The 17753-nt window shown below is 40.2% G+C and overlaps 1 protein-coding gene across 1 annotated transcript; it reads left to right on the top strand.

Moving 5' to 3' along the window:
- The first annotated feature begins 131 nt into the window (after positions 1-131).
- Positions 132-16627, top strand: SLC18B1 (solute carrier family 18 member B1). Its single transcript, XM_029084046.1, is given in 14 exon segments — positions 132-267; positions 1381-1476; positions 3154-3227; positions 4596-4743; positions 6482-6638; positions 8285-8421; positions 10122-10223; positions 10870-10965; positions 10968-11008; positions 12153-12248; positions 13053-13127; positions 14589-14682; positions 14772-14818; positions 16176-16627. Coding segments are annotated over 14 exon segments (1311 nt in total). The 5' UTR covers positions 132-192; the 3' UTR covers positions 16249-16627.
- The last annotated feature ends 1126 nt before the right edge of the window (positions 16628-17753 follow it).

The following is a 17753-nucleotide window of genomic DNA, read 5'->3' on the forward strand; positions in this document are numbered from 1 at the left end:
GATTGAATTCCCCGGAGCCGGGTGGGCAGAAGTTTTGTGCGGGCTTTAGTTTTCAAACCTGATTTGCAAATGGTGTTTCCTTCTTATCCGTTTAAAATACTTTTTTTAAATTCTTTTTTATGTTAAGAGGATGGCGTGTCAGAAGCACCCGGTGAGGAGTCGAGAAGGTTTACCAGGGAACAGTTATTTACCATGGCTGCGACAGCTACTATAAACTTCAGTTCAATGATATGTTATTCTATCCTGGGACCCTTTTTCCCTTTAGAGGTAAACAAACAAATTAGCCAGCTACTCTTCAGATTATTTTTTGCATGTTGAAGCTCATGCTGGACCATCATTCACTTCCTGACCTACTAGCTAGAGGGAAAAACAGATAACCTCTGCTTATGCTGAGTGAATACAAAGTTTAAATATAGAATAAAAAAAAAAAAAGGTCATGGTGCCTTTGCAACAGAAGTTCATTTCTCTCATGACCAAGTTGTTCCCAATTATTAATAAAGAAATTTTAAGGTTATTTTTGCTCTAAATATTCTTGTGTACTGGTTGTATGTGTATTTTGCCAGTTGGATAAGTCAGAAATTTGCCTGGTGCTTGTTACGGGGAGGCATGGTAGCGTGAGGATAACAGATACCTCTATTTGCTGCTCTCTCGCCATGCGAGGGTTCCAAGCCTTGCAGCTAGCTCTGTTGCACACTATCAGAAGCCACCCGTATAAAGACTTGTCACGTGTTCAGCAGTTCAGCAAACAGTACAGTGTTTCCGTTCACTGAGGAATGAACATTGCTTTTCCCTTGATTACATATAGAATCACAGGCTCCAAATGGTTTGCGTTGGAAAGGACCTTAAAGATCACTTAGTTCCAACCCCTCTGCCACGAGCAGGGACACCTTCCACTAGACCAGGTTGCCTCATCCAACCTGGCCTTGAAAACTTCCAGGGAGGGGACGTCCACAACTTCTCTGGGCAACCAGAGATAATTTCTTCCTAGTATCTAATCTAAACCCACCCTCTTTCAGTTTAAAACTGTTCTCCCTCATTCTGTCACTACCTGCCCTTGTAAAAAGTCACTCCCCTGCTTTCTTGTAGGCTCCTTTCAGGTACTGGAAGGCTGCTATAAGGTCTCCCTGGAGCTTTCTTCAGGCTGAACAACTACAGCTTTCTCAGCCTTAGCTAAGAATAGCAGAATAGCTTAAATAGAAGTGCAACATGTTTTTAAATTGCTGTGTTGTTACATTGTGAGCCCCTACTGCCTTTGAGAAAGGCGATTGCTTTGTAGCTGTGCTAATGGAGAACTAAAAAAAAATTAAATATACAAGGCATGAATGTTATTCACTTCAAGAATTTGCCTCCATCTTTACACAGTTGTGTTCTTTTTTTCAGGCAAAAAGAAAAGGTACCAGTAATACTGTTGTTGGTCTGATTTTTGGATGTTTTGCTTTGGTCAATTTCCTGACTGCTTTAATCTTGGGGAATTATGTAAGTATAATTGAAGCTGTAATTTACTTCTTTGACGACACGGGTTGGTACATGAAGATAGTTCTCCAAGGCTGTGGAAAAAGATGTCTCTTCAGTAGCACTCCTGCAGGCTTGTGTCTGAAGTAACTAGAGCCTGGCCAGTCAGTCTGATCTAAGTCTTGTCAGTATAACCTAAAATTACTCTTCTACAGTTCTGGAGGGTAGCATAGGGTGGTGGAGATGTAGCAGGTTTATTTCTCTGGTTAACTGCTCCATTTGCTTCAGAGTAATCTGCTGATCAATTTCTATTACCTCCTTTCCCTCTACCCTCCATTTTATTTAATGCACACACTGGTATATTCTGTTTGCCTTTGGGAGGTTCTTAAGGTGGTTTGTTTTGTTTATTTTTTCTTTAGTTAGCTACACACCTTCTTCTTTTCTGGTATGTTGTCTTTTTGTTAACATTTCCTCCTGTTATGATTCTCTGGTGGCTGACTGTTTCCCATTCCACATCATTATACAGCAATGAGAGATAAATGTCTCCAGTTCTTGCATCTTCAGTTGTCCCACAGGTTTAGGCTTTTTCTCCTGCTGGATATGTTACAAATAAATTGTAAAACAGTCTGTTTGTTTATATGCTGGAGCCCTGCTGTCTGTGCATTTCTGGCTAGGGCTGTTCAGGATCATACTCTTAAGTTGGGGCTGCTGCAGTGTTACAGTCTTCTCTTTCTTGACTAGACAGTCTCTTTTTGCTGACCCCAGGGTGAATGATTTTCTCTGGTGGTGAGGTGGCTCATCAAGGTGTCACACAATTGCCATTGGTAAGTCCAATTGCAGTACATGTGATGGCATTCAACTATGGCACAACCCTCAACAAGTGCTTTGCAGGGGAGAGAGTGAGTGTGCCATCCTCACTACAGACAGGTGATGTGAACACCAATAAAGATGGACAGTCTAGAGGTCAGAAATTCTGAGGTTTTCAGTGGAACCAGCAAAATAGGGGCTTTAGTAATAATGGCTGAAATGCAGAGACTTTGTTGAGGCCTGAATGAGAAAAGAGTCTGAAACACCTGCTGTCCTCAGGGGAAGTTAAAGCATGGAATTAGAAGCTCAGTTGTACTTCGTTACAGGATTGAGTTAGCTTTATGGCATGCCTCTCATTGTCCTTCACCCTGGTGATGGATGGAGTCTGCAATGAAGGAAGATGGGGTTCTTTCCCTGATAACAAATGGGGAACCCTGAAGCTGCAGTGCTTCCTATGCCAAAGCTTTGTGCTGTTAAAGGTTGTGATAAATTTGCTTTAAAATGAGTGTCCACTGACTCTCCTGAGCCATGTATATGACAGGTATGGCTGACTTGGCATCACTGACAGTGCTGGAGGGGGAATGTATTACTTTCTGTTTGCTTATAATGAGGAATGCTGTTGTAACCTGCTGCTCTACAGAAGCTGCTGTGAAATAGTTAAATGTACCATTGTCTTACCATTCTGGAAACTAGGTTAAGTCACTTAACCGTTTAGAATATTTTTAGGTTCAATATTGCATGAAAGCACACCAGCAGGAGCAGTGTCTCCAGATCTTTTAGTTACATACACTATGAAGTACCTGTAATGTTTTAATTTCTTAACAGTAACTTACTTTGAAAGATTTTGATCTATGCTTGAAATAATAACATGTAAAAAAGGTATTTAATTTACAGCTTACATATATTGGAGCAAAATTCATGTTTGTCGCTGGCATGTTTGTTTCTGGATGTGTGACCATTCTGTTCGGGTGAGTAATTTTTGTTGGTTGGTTTTGTTGTATTTGTCTTCTGATCATTTTCATCCGTATGAAAAGATGGACACAAAACAAAACTGGAAACTTGGGCATCTTTTGGGTGTGGATTAGGTCACCTAACTTTTTTACATCTTTACTTTTTATCTATCCCTTGTAAAGCAGAAGGAACACTTCTCCCTTTCAGTAGGTTTCAGAGCCTGTTTAGTACTTTGAAAGCAAAGGTGGAAGGTTCTATGTATTTAAATAACTACTGTAGTTCATGAACAGCAAGAAGTCTGACAAAGTGCAGCAATAAGGCAACTATTTATGCATAATGTTTTATTTTTCTTTTCTTAAAAATATGGAGTGCAAGTGAAAAGCTTTGCCTGGCAGGTAGAGAGGCTAAGCCACTCATTTTAGCAAAATAGAAGGTTTTTTAACAATGAAGGAAGCTCTTACTACATAGTTGTAACTCATTGCATCAGACTCCTTGCACAGTTGCTTGGAAAAGCTGTGACATTATCATGGTTTATCCTGGCTGGCAGCCAGACACCACAGAGCTTCTTGCTCACTTTACCCCACCCTGGGGAACAGGGGAGACAATTGGAACGGCAAAGGTAAGGAGACTCATAGGTTGAGATAAAAAGAATTTAGTAAGTGAAATAAAATTAAAATAATAATTATAATAATGATGATAATATAATATAAAAATGAGTGATGCACAGTGCAGTTGCTCACCACCCACTGACCAATGCCCAGCCCATTCCTGGCTAGCGATCCCAGAGGAGAGAAAATCCCAAAACTGCAGTCCCAGAAGAGAAAGAGAGCTTCTCAGCCAACCCTTATTTCTAGACTGAACATTACCTTGTATGATATGGAATATCTCATTGGCCAGTTTGGGTCTGTTGCTGTGCTCCTGCCCGGCTTGCACAAGCCCTTCTTGTGCACCTGCACACTAGCAAAACATGGGAAGTTGAGAAGTTGTTGATTTCTAAAAACGTCAGTATATTATCAGCGTTCTTCTCATACCAAAACCTATTCTAAATCCTATACACAGTGCTATTCTAGCTACTGAGAAGAAAATTAGCTATATCCTAGCTGAAACCAGGACAGAAATACAACAGAAGATGCCATTGGAGTTTTCCACAGGGTAGGTGTTTTGTGCTCTTTTCACCAACAAAGAAAGGTGAAAAGGAGAAAGCTGCCAGAGTTTGAATTACTTCATCAATGTGATTCAAAAAGATGTGGCAATATAAAGCACTGAGTGTCTTGTAACTGTGTCCTTTAATGAGTAAGAAATGGTGCTCCACGGCCTTTAGCAGATGACTTGTTGCATTCTGAGAGATCTCCATTTACTGTTTCGGTTTTTGTGGTTTTTTACAGAATGCTGGACAAGGTGCCAAGTGGACCAATGTTCATTGGTTTGTGCTTTTTAGTAAGAGCAATGGATGCAGTAGGTTTTGCAGCAGCAATGACAGCATCATTTTCAATCCTTGCAAAGGTGTTTCCCAATAACATAGCTACTGTCCTGGTAAGTGCAAAAAACTGTTACAGTTGAGTACGTGCAACATGATAAATTGCCAGAAGGCAGCCTAAAAGCAGGAGGAGGAAATCTGCTGTTGTATGTGCAAGCATATTTGAAATCATCACATGATGCTTGTTTGTAGTCTAGAATCACAATCCTATAACAAACTTAGACCTTAGCATAACTCCAATTAGATATAAGCTAAGCAGTATACATTAGTTGCTTAAGTTTGGAAGACGGCTGGTCATTGATGGCAGTAGATCTCTCTTCAGTTGAAATCAGACTATTAAAATACTAGTACAGCTTCTAGGGTCTTATTCTACATGGATAATAAGAATCCATGTGGATTGATTAAAAAAAAATTAATCAATTCATTAAAATAGTGTTGATTTAAATGACTGAAAGATGCAAAACTGGAAACAAGTTTGGTTTTATTTTTCTAATCTGTTGATAAAAGTGATATACGAGAAGCAGCAGCGTTTCAGGTCATCAATGATTCATTTCAACCAGAGATATTACCCTTATTTAGTCAATTTTTATGGTGTTAGGAAAAAAAAGTTTTGTATTTAGTAAAATGCTGCTTTCTTCTCTTCAATAAATTCTAGTTTCAATTCAAATACAGACTGACAGAAATAACTGGGTTAAATTTTAATGAATGAACAAATGTTAAGAACATCCTTCAGAACATTTAATAAAATTAAATAAAGGTTGCTGCCAAGTCACAGCTGTGTAGCACTTTTGATTGTGGTCTGGAGGTGACCTTCACCACCATAAACCATTTTTCAGCTGTGCATCCTGTTTATTGTGCTGCCACCACAGAATTTTGTTTACTTTTAAATCAGATTATATGATAGATAACTAAATCCCATTAAGTCAGGGTTAATTTACTTACCTATTTAAATTACACTTTAAAATTTGCAGAGAGGAAACCTTAACCTTGTGAGTATCATAGAGTGGTTGATATTGTTGTTAAGCTGTAGAATTACTTCTGTAAATAAATGTCTATAAAAATATGGCATCCTAACTAGCAAAAAACTACTAAATTATATCAGCAGTGAGGAGCTGGCAATTTCTTTGGAAAAGAGCTTATACATGGTAATCATGTTTTGGATTTATGCAGTCCTGATCTAGTTGAAGATGTCCCTGCTCACTGCAGATGGGTTGGACTAGATGGCCTTTAAAGGTCCTTTCCAACCCAAACCAGTCTATGATTCTAGTAAGGTTAAGGCTTCCTGTTTGTAAATTTTAAAATGTAATTTAAATAGGAGAGACAGCTTTTAACTTGGCACCTGTACCACTTCCCAGGAGATAATGATCCATCCCAGCAGGCTTGTTTGGGTCCTCCCCTTCAGGCTAGAGTGTGACAGCAGGTGGGAGAGATGATCACTCCAGCCTGAGTTGTCCCACAGATGCTTTCCATCAGTAGAACATTTGTCTTGCCTCAGGACTTGGATGAGTTAGGTAACAGCAGAGCAACTAATGCTGCAGTACAGGTGGTCCTCCATAGTGAAGCAGAAGAAATTATTGCTGTCATGCAGACAACTGCAAAATTCCTGTGAAATATCCCACTTTGTGAAGGTCTCTACTAGCTGTTACCCTCCCTTGGTACCTTTTTATTTTCACTAGTCTGACTATGTTGTGCTGCTCTTCAGAAACATTGATGGCTTTTATTTATTGTTACGCTGGAGTTTCTCAGTATTCTTCTTTTTTTTTTTTTTTGCCTGCTTTCTTTTTCATCTTTTAGGGCAGCCTTGAAATTTTTACAGGACTTGGACTGGTGTTGGGCCCACCTTTAGGTGGCTTTTTGTATCAATCATTTGGTTATGAGGTCCCTTTCATTACACTGGGATGCATAGTCTTGGTCTTGGTGCCTGTGAATATGTGCATATTACCAAAATATGGTAAGCACCCTTCTTCTTGCCTCCTTCAATCACCTTAATTTCTCATGTATATAACAGTATTTTAGAAAAATATCAGTTTCTAGAGTCTGATCCAACTCAGAAGGCAAAGCTCCAGCTGAATGAACTTGTAATCTTGATTAGGCCTGTGTTTTAATATGGACTAAAATTAATGCGTGCAGATGGCCTGGAATGAATTCAACACCTCATGCCCATCTCTGCAAACACTAAGAACTCTGTGTGGAAGTGCACTGAGATAAATTTTTGTTTTCTTTTGTCTTTTTAGCTTCAGGGCTTGTAAAGGATCTGTTGTGTCTGCTTTGTAACAGCTTGTCATTGCAGCTAGTTGAAGAAAAACTGAGGATAGGTTTTGTGTAAAACAAGAGATCTTGACATGTTTGAGGGGTTAATAGTGGGGGGGGGAGGAAACAGAATTATAGGGAGAACAAAAGGGGTTTGTTTGTACTGAATGATTGCAGATCTGATTAAAATGAAGTAATGTTAAAATTAATAAACAAGGGGTGTAACTGAAGTGCTGGAGGTTGTATAAATTTTATTACATTTTAGATGGTCCTACTTAGACAGAAAGTTAAAGATTGTGATTGCAAGGTTACAGTTCTGTTAGTCTTTTCTAGACATAAAAAAAAGTAACTTTAAAATGCAGGTCCTGCACATGGGTCGGGGCAATCCCAAGCACAAATATGGGCTGGGTAGAGAATGGATTGAGAGCAGCCCTAAGGAGAAGGACTTGGTGGTGTTGGTAGATGAGAAGCTGAACATGAGCCGGCAATGTGTGCTTGCAGCCCAGAAGGCCAACCATATCCTTGGCTGCACCAAGAGAAGCGTGGCCAGCAGGTTGAGGGAGGTGATTCTGCCCCTCTGCTCTGCTCTCATGAGACCCCACCTGGAGTCCTGTGTCCAGCTCTGGAGCCCTCAGCACAGGAGAGACATGAACCTGTTGGAGCAGGTCCAGAGGAGGCCATGAGCAGAGCAGCTCTCCTATGAGGACAGGCTGAGAGAGTTGGGGCTGTTCAGCCTGGAAAAAAGAAGGGTCTGGGGAGATCTTATAGGAGCTTTCCAGTATCTGAAGGGGCCTACAGGAAGGCTGGGGAGGGACTTTTATAAGGGCAGGTAGCAATAGGATGAGGGATAACAGTTTTGAACCAGAAGAGGGCAGGTTTAGATTAGATATGAGGAAGAAATTCTTTACTGTGAGGGTGGTCAGATACTGGAACAGGTTGCCCAGAGAAGCTGTGGCTGCCCCCTCCCTGGAAGTGTTCAAGGCCAGGTTGGATGAGGCTTTGAGCAACCTGGTCTAGTGGAAGGTGTCCCTGCTGATGGCAGGGGAGTTGGAACTAGATGATCTTTAAGGTCCCTTCCAAGCCAATCCATTCTATGATTCTTAAATACAGTCGTTTGTTTGTTTGTTTTAATTTCCTTTTTTCCTGTTAAATCCTATCAAGTTCAGGTTTTTAACATAAAAAATAGTGTTGTGCATAATAGCCTACTATTGAGTTTCATTTGTTGGATAACAAGAGTAATAGCATTCGTAAAAGGGAAATACTGATTTCTTTTGTGAAGCAAGATGAACAGTCATGAGCTCATGCTGCTGAAAATAATGCAATTCCCCCCCTTTTCTCTTGAAACAGATTCAATCCCTAGCAAGGAGTCCTTTTGGAAGCTCATTCTTCTGCCAAAAGTCTTACTACTCTGTCTTACTATATTTTCTCTAAGTGCATGCTTGGGCTTTTTGGATCCCACAATGTCTCTATTTATCCTAGAGAAGGTAAGTCCTGTTAACTTGCTAAACAGTAAACAACTGGTTATAAGTATGATTTAAATATCCCAAACAAAATTAAGCCTTGTCCAAGTACACTGCTTTAATTAACTGTTAATAATTTGATTTCCAAACAGCTTGATTTCCACAGTACTGACAAATCAGTTTCCATTTACACCATCTGTTGCTGATGAGTCTCGGTAACTTTAAGAATGAGGAAATGTAGGGCCTCTAAAATACATGCTTTTTCCACTTAATTGGCTTTCAGCTGCAGAGTACCTTCTTTGAACAGGGAATCACAGCTGGTTTTGTAAACTAGGGACTTTTTCCACCTTTCTGAAAGCAAATTCTGTAAAATTGCAACAACCAATTACAGCATTTTATCTCTTGATGTGAGTATTTGGTTTTGGGGACACGATGTCACAACCCTGCCTTCTCTTACAGCGATGCCAAAATTAAACTGACTGTAACTATATAGCCTGCCAGCTGATGTCTTCACTCACTCATTAAAAAGGCAAATGCTGTTTTATTTATTTAATTTTAATTTATTTTAATATTTATTTATTTGTTTCCTACTTAATTATGTTGATTTATTTATTTTCCCCACAGTGTTTATGGTAACGAATTTGAAGTAAACGGTTTATGGTTTTGTTCCAGTGTGAAATTAGGCAATGCTTTTTGAGTGGTTTATTTATTAATTGTTTTTCCAGGGAATAACATTTCACAGGTTGTAGTGCTCCTACTTTTCCTCTGTCTAGTCCAGAATTTAGAGCACTCATCCAGGATGGAGACTTGGTGCTAACCTCTTCCATCAGTGGAGATGTGAATGTATCTCTTCTACCACCCAGAAGGCATCTGTAATTATCCTACTGTAGAATATTGCACACTGGTGTGGCTCTTCTGCTTTCCTTCTGCTCTGTGCTAACAGATACTTGCCATGAAAGGGCTGTAGCCTACTTGGCAAGATGTTCTAACCACTAAATTAAAGTTATTATCATGTGCTTGCAATATGGCAAGGAAATAGTGAATATTTATTTAGCCCATGCCGCATAAAACATCTTGAAATTCCTTCTGAGTGGTAGTTATAGCACTCATTTGAGAGACTAGTATGATTTTGGTTCACTATACATTTTGTTTCAATACAGAAATGCGACTCTGCATTAGGAAAATGTAGACCTCGAGGTGTTTGCAAAAAGCCTCTTACTCATTCTCATAAAAATCTCCGTTTGGTTGAAAAGCCATAGTTGTGTTTTATAGCACTACTTACTTTAAGATGCCCTGATTAGCACTGGATGACTACAGTATTTATGCTTTTCTCAGTGGAAATAAAACTGGGTTGGAGAGGTAAAGACTAAATCCACCTAAATTTCAGTGTCTGAAGTGTCTGTTTCAAATGTGCTGTTAGAATCCAGTGTGCTGGCGTAGGAACATATCATAGTGTTTCTTCCAGAGGTTGTTTGGGCTTTATCTGAGCACAGTTGCATCAGGTGTTGTCACTCCATGCATAGAAGTGTAAGTGAAGGAAACTGGAGCTCTGCTGATGACTTCAAATGCTTGAAAAACCTCTGCATGGTATCAGTAAAATACTTAAAATAATGCATTTAGTATTTTGACCTAAAATGTAATCCTTGGATTGTTCTTTAATTAATACAGCATATATGGTTTATTGAGAATTTTTTTGTTTGTTTTATTTATTTTCCTTCTCATAGTTCAAACTCCCAGCTGGTTATGTGGGCTTGGTATTCCTCGGTTTGGCACTCTCTTACTCCCTGTCTTCTCCCCTCCTTGGACTTCTAAGTGACAAACTGCCAGTAAGTACTACCCTGCTGTTTGTGCAGGGTTAGTGAAGCACTCTTTGCATTTAGTTAAAACTGGAGGACTTCCCATACTGAAGCAGTGGACATAGGCCTGGTCCTGTGAAGGGATCTGTGTTTCAGGACCTTGCACGAGCACTGAGTACTGCCAACTTGAAGGTCTCTTTTGGAAGGTCCAGGTAATACAAGAATGTCTGAAATAGTAAAGAATGTTGGACAAGTACTCTGTAATTGAAATGTGTTGAGCTTTTCTGGTGAATGAAGCACAATCTGTTTCCAGCCAATATGGAATGCAGAGTGGGAAAACGTCCCAGTTATTTGTGCTTTTGTCCACATCTAATCACAGAAGAGTAAGACCTAAAATACTCTGCTAACAGAGAAGCACTACTACTCACTATCCTGAAGAAATCTCTGTATTAAGCAGTGATTGCCCTAGTGGCAAGGAAACATGAATTCAGTGTTTCTTCACAGTGTTCAGAACTATCAGAAACTGTGAATTCCCAGTTTGTGTGTAATGATGGTCTCTACAGGAGCAGTACTTTTTAGAGGATGAAGATTTAGATAAGGGGTATTAGGAAGGACAAAAGAGTTACATTACAAATTCACATCTTTAAATTATATACCTCTTCCTTTTCTTCCACAGTACCTCAGGAAGTGGTTGCTGGTATCTGGAGGCTTAATGGCAGCACTGTGCTTTTTCATGTTAGGTCCTGCTCCTGTACTGCACATTGAAAGGTACAGAACTGCCTCTTCTTGAACCGTTCCTCTTATGTGATGTTTTTGTGATAGCTGTCATGACCATTTTCATGTATGTCCACAAGTCTATAATTAGCACCTCTAACCATGAAACAGGGTTTTGGTTTTTTTTAATTTCTAATATGGGACTATGAATGCAAAGCAGTGGAAGCATCTGAAAATGGAGATTTTACAGCTTCATAAAATAGATCCTTTTCCTTTGTTTTTTTGTTTTTGTTTTTTTTTACTGTGTTTGCTCATGTGCTAATGTGTGATGGGATGAATGCTGCTTTTTATTTCCCTTTCCTGCCAATTCTGTGGCATTTCCAGTGCAGCAAACCAAAGTTTTCTTTCTATCTATCTATCTTTTATTTTTCAATTTTCTCTATTTCATCAGTGTTTCTTAACTATGGGTTTTAAGTGTATGGCTGTGCAGCAGTATTGATTTTTCTTCTCTCTGTGTATAGCTTACTGAGGAAAATGCCAGATTATAGCTTGGTTTTCAGCTAGCTAAGTACAGGCAATATCTGTTGCACGTGAACGCTGCCTTGCCATAGCTCTCAAGTTAATTCTCAGCAAAACGCTCTGCTACATTTACAAAACAGCTGTACAGTTCTTTTGTCCCAGGTTATATACTCTGTTAAAGATGATGATAGGCTTGCTTGCTAATATGCAGAATTAGTCAACTCCTTCCTAAACTTCTAATTTTTAAAGAAGATCATACATTTGAAACTGGTGAGATCATACATTTGAGCTGGTGAGAAAAAGAAATCAGTAAAATCTTCAATGTTCTTTTTTTTTTTAGCTAAGTCTATTTGGGTATAATGTGTATCAGGCACAAAATTTTAGCTGCAAATCCTTCACTAGTGCAACAGACCAAGTCTGGAGCTTGGATGTATGTATTGCTGAGTTAAGCTCATCTGTGTGCCTCTTCTCTATGTGCTCCTCTTAAAATGAACTGCATTTGATAGTAAATATTTAATTTGAGCACAGGATTTTCAAATTCTTTTACGAAGTCTTTTTTTAAGCATAGAACTGTGTTTTCAAGTTTTGGTGTTCAATTAGAGTTGTTCTTGGCTTCAAGAAACATAGTTTTCTTGTCAGTCATGGAGAACTGATATAACAGTCTTCAGTCAAATGGGGTCTTTACTTGAAACAGCAGCTGACTTCTTTTAAATGCCTCTCTTTCAGCCAGCTGTGGATGTTTGTGCTGGTGCTCGTTTTGATTGGCTTTTCCCTTGGCATGAGTGCTATCCCAGTGTTTCCAGAGATACTGCAATGTGCATAGTAAGTAACTCAGTCCAACACATGTTTTGTGTTACTGACAGTAGGAAACTGCAACTAATTTTCAGGGGTGAATATGCAGCAGGGGTTTGGTGTGGCCTTTTTCCCCCTTTTTGAGACAAAGGCAGCAAATAACACTTAAATGCTTCCACAGCTCTTTCGTCTTAGTTTTTTTCTTTCTGAGCACCCCAGTCATTATATACCAAATATAATTTTGTAAATGTGTACATCAGTGCTATGAATACACTGAAGTCCATCAGACTTTGGGTCTCTTAGCATGGGACGACCTGTGTGTGGTTTCATATACATAAGATTTATTTCAGCTTCTGAGGACAAAGAATAGCAATCAGTTTTCACTGGATTTTCAGACTGCATTGGCTTTAACAGCTGCACCTACAGGAGTGCTCACAGTACAAGGTCTGTGATGTGACTTGGCAGTAATGACCTAGAACAGTCTTGACTTACTCTTATTAGTATGTTCCTTTTGGAACAAGGTCTTTCCTTCTTACAAGTGACCTGCCACAGTTTTACACTTGCCATATGAAATATGGGGAATGAGCGATGGTGTGATGTTGGGAATCTCACTCGGAAGGCGTCAGAGTTGAGAAGTAGCACTGCCATCCTCCAGAGAGGCAGCAAAGAAAGTACTGGGTGAACAGACATGATTCCACTGTACACTTTTGCTTGTTAACTATTTATGTTGTGTGTAAGTTAAAAGGAGGCAAAAAACCTTCTGTATAAGGGAAGGCTGTAGACTGAGACACAATCATGTATTGTGCTAGTCTTAACTGGTCTGTCTTTCTGCAGTGAGAATGGATTTGAAGAAGGTCTGAGTCTGCTGGGACTGGTGTCTGGGCTCTTCAATGCCATATGGTCCCTTGGGTAGGTATACAGTCACCTTTTTGTAAGCTGTGAGCATTTGGTTGTTTTACACTATTGCCACATGAAAGCCTGCTGCATTACAGCCAGAAGTCTTGCATTACAGTCGTTGTGTTGACCTTGGTTCAAAAGGTTCATGCTAAACAGGCACCTGGTGGACAGGTTAAAACAAAGCTTTTTACTCCATAAAGGGAATGGACTCTGAACTTGTCTTCTTTGAAGTGCATTGCCCAGAATATCAAAAAGCTGCAGTGATTAAGGGAATGTTAGCTTGCCCTTCTGTGTGGCCATTTTTGTTGTCACTGAAATAGTTAATGCTTAATATAGAGAGAGGTAGACCCTATTTTTTGACAAATCTAAGTTGTCCCACATGGGGTGAGCTAGAAGGTATCTGCTCCTATCACATCCTGACTGATTCAGTTCCCTCTTTTTCATTTTCTACATTTGCCTCCTTTTGTCTGGGTTAGCTTAGGATAGAATCTTCTCTTTCAGCAGCAGCCATTATTCAAGATCTGTGTTTGTGTAGCTTAGCAGAGTGTGTCTGCATTTCTTACCCAGTGGTCATCACAGAAGTGAGTGAAAGGTGCTACTGGCTGAGTGACCCTTTGGAGTTGTCACTTAGTGAGATGTGACAGAGTGCCCCTGTTTACAGCCACTTCCAGGATTTTTTTTCATCAGTCCTTGTAGTCCTCTGTGGTTGTAGGTGAGTTTCTTTGGTAGAAATTTGCACCATTTTTCCAAGCTGACTCAAGTTCTAGCTGTCCTGTTTATTTGATGTAGGGTTCAGTACAGATATTGGTAATATAAAGTTACCAAACCCCAGTTTCATGTTGTGAACAAACATGGTTGTATTATGTGACTTGCATCCAGGAAGTCTCTCTAGTTTTACATAGTTTTGTCCCTTTCTGTAGCAAGAGGCCATATCATGTAAGACCTCGCATGAAGTGACAGCAGCTGCATGACCTTTCATGGCAATCATAGACAGGCATGAAGGTGCACGGCAGTTCCATACAGCTCAACCTTGCAGTGACCGTGTCTGTCACAATGTGCCTTCCCACCTGCCTATCTCTATCAGATTTTTGTTTTGAAGTTTGGGAGGTTTACTTTTTGAGGGATGAGAGTTTAAATTTATTTTATGGTAGAACTGATCGATGTAGATGCCCTGTTAGAACATGGTCCTTAATGGAGCCTCTAAGCCGTTCCAGATACAGAAAAGAGTGCATTCAGCTTTCTGATGTGGATCCTATTTCCAGCTGAGAGTTAACTAGACAGGTCTATTGGGGCCATGGCAAACAAAGAATTAATACTTATTGTGTATTATAGGAAAGTTAGGTCTGTGGAAAACAACCTCTTTGTTAACAAAGGAAAGAGAATTAATGGAGAGAGGCCACAAAATGCAATAAACAAGTTCTCTGAGAATATGGTATTTTTCTTGTTTGGGATGCCAGTTTTGATTTGTTGCAGGGCATTTGCAGGTCCCACTCTAGGAGGATTTCTAAATGAAAAGCTGGGTTTTGAATGGGCCTCAGCCATCCAAGGAGGATGTGTACTGCTAAGTGTAAGTAATTACACATTTTTTGCTTTTTATATCTATTGCAATTATGAGTTATTGCATAAGGTGGTTAGTAACTGTCTGTTTCCTCAAAGGGTCTGGCAACTGGAATATTCTATATCACTGAGACAACAAGGAGAAGGTATGCCAAGATAACTATTCTTCATTTTACCTGCAGCTATATAAAGCAAACCTTTGGAAGCTGTGCTTCCATTTCTTCCTCCCTACCAACCTGATAATGAATAACAAATTGAGCAGTAAAAATACTGCTTAAATACTTTGTCTGTATGCTTTCCTAGATCCTTACTGACCTAAACAGACACCTAAACCAGGGAATACCTGTTCTATACAAGCAACAGGACTGTGACATTAATGAGCAAACCCTATTGATGGTTCTTCCAGGAGAGTGTCTTTGAGCTAGAATTGGCTGGATGGTCACATCTAGCAAGTAGTAGTCAACAGTTCAATGTTTGGATGGAGATCAGTGATAAGTGGTGTCCCTCAAGGGTCCATATTGGGACCAGTGCTGTTTAGTATCTTGATCAGTGACACAGACAGTGGGATCAAGTGCACCATCAACAGATTTGCAGATGACACCAAACTGAGTGGTGTGGTTGACGTGCCTGAGGGATGGGATGCCATCCAGAGGGACCTGGATAGGCTTGAGAAGTGGGCCCATGTGAACCTCATGAGGTTCAACAAAGCCAAGTGCAAGGTCCTGCACTTGGGTCAGGGCAACCTGTGATATCAATGGGGCTGAGGGATGAAGGGTTTAAGAGCAGCCCTGCAGAGAAGGGCTTGGGGGTACTGGTGGATGAAAAGCTGGACATGAGCCAGCAATGTGCAGTCACAGCCCAGAAGGCCAATGGTATCCTGGGCTGCATCAAGAGAAGCGTGGCCAGCATGTCAAGGGAGGTGATTCTGCCCCTTTGCTCTGCTCTGGTGAGAATTGGGGTTGTTCAGCCTGGAAAAGAGAAGGGTCTGGGGAAACCTTATTGCAACCTTTCAATACTTAAAGGGGACTTACAAGAAAGATGGGGACAGACTTTTTAATAGGGCCTGTAGCAATAGGACAAGGGGTGATGGTTTTAACCCAAAAGAGGGTAGATTCAGACTAGATATGAGGAAGGAATTTTTTTACTTGGTGAAACACTGGAACAGGTTTCCCACAGAGGTGGTAGAAGCCCCATCCCTGGAAACACTCAAGGTCAGGCCTCTGAGCAACTTGGTCTAGTTGAAGATGTCACTGCTCAGTGGGTTGGACTAGATGACCTTGAAAGGTCCCTTCCAACCCAAACCATTCTGTGATTCTGTGAAGTGATAAGTGTGAAAGCAATAGTACATGGTTCTGTGCAATAGTGGGTAACCAAATCCAGTGATCCACTTCGCTCTTTCCACACCATGTGTGGTGGTTTTGCTATAATGTTGGTATTGCATAGAAGTATCTAGAGAATATTAAACCTGTTTCTTCCTTCCTGTTGTTTTCCTTGTACAAACAGTTCCAGTTCCAGCCTGCAAAATCCTCCTGGTGATAATGAAGAAAGAACTCATCTGGTGGGCAGTGAAACATAGCCAGAAATACTTTCAATTCTCTGTTTGCTCTTGTGGTTTAACCTAGTGTTGAGATGAGTGGACTTAATAGTGTTTCATTACTCTGGAGCTGGAGTAAATGATCCCTTAATGAACAACCAGTTGTGGTTTAGTTGTAGCTGCTGTTTTGAAATGCTAAACACTGACTGCCTTTCTTCTGGAAGTCCTTGCGTGGATTGGCTGGAGTGATGAGTAACCCTCAGATGTCAGCCTTTTTAATTGTATTCCATATACAGTGCACCACTGTATGTGAAGAGATGTATTTTCAAATGTCTAGTTTCTATACTTGAGCCTGCTGTGCACTATTTTTGGGTGGAGCTACTATTTTGCTACCATGATTTTCTGTATTTTTTTAAAGAAAGTTAATTATCTTGTAATACTTCAACTGATAACATGAAATGTTGAAATAGAATGTGAAATAACAAAATATTAAGCACAATATTGTTTTCAATAAAGCATTTTTTTTCCTAGTTTTGTGAATTTTCTTAAACAAGAGTCTAAAAGACTGTGTGCGTACCAGCACTTGTATTATCTTGAAAGTGTCTGAAAATAGGAGGCAGAGGTGATGAAGAGTTATTAGCATGTCCACACAGAACAAACTGATCTTCAGTCCTGGAGGAGACCTGGCATCGTGTGCCAGGTATACATACACACACAGACATATGGATGTTTGTATTGTATGTGAAGACTCAGCTTGGTGTGTGTGAGATCTGTTTCACTAAAAAATGCCAGCTGGAATGTTTGTACTAATTGTCTCTTCCACACTAAAACTCACCTCCTCCAGATGCTTGGCAAAAAAACTCAAGGGGAACTGAGACAAGGATATGCCTGGCAACCTCACACTAGATGTGTTGACCTTGGTTGTGGCAAAGAGTCTTTTAATTTGTCCTTGAGCCCAGTACTGGGTCATAGGAGTTTTATGTGGTACCCATTTTTCCATAAATAATAAAAATGTTCTTGTCTTAGCAATTTCCAGTCAGCTTCTCTTGTGAGCAGCTACTGAAATTTACATGAGCAATAACTTATTTCCCTGCTAGAGCTCTTTTTGGGTTGCTAGCAAGAGCGGCTCTGGTAGCCAGCTGAATTGTGAAACAATCAGGGTACTAACAAGCAGGCTTCCCCTGCGAGCATCCTGGCAAAAGCTCCCTTCTGTTTTGTGTTGGGTGTTAGACTTCACTGAAATGGGGAATGTCAGCCTCAACCTTCTATAAAGTGCTGACCCTGCCAGTGGCGGGGGGGGGGGGGGGGGGACCAGTGGCGGTGGTGAGGCAGGTGAGAAGGAGCCAAGAGGACTAGAGGGTGGTGCAAGTTGCACAAGATTTAGATCTGTAGACATGATACTTAATTAGCAGCTCCCTTTGTGGAATTCCTTGCTCATTTACCTGACTTTTGCTGTTAGGACTTGAAGTGGCCAGGATTACCAGACAGAGCACAAAAGTAATTGAAATTAGTGAGCTGTCACAGAATCACAGAATGTTGGGATTGGA

This window comes from Antrostomus carolinensis, unplaced genomic scaffold, assembly GCF_000700745.2.
Source record: "Antrostomus carolinensis isolate BGI_N321 unplaced genomic scaffold, ASM70074v2 scaffold21203, whole genome shotgun sequence".
Lineage (NCBI taxonomy): Eukaryota > Metazoa > Chordata > Aves > Caprimulgiformes > Caprimulgidae > Antrostomus > Antrostomus carolinensis.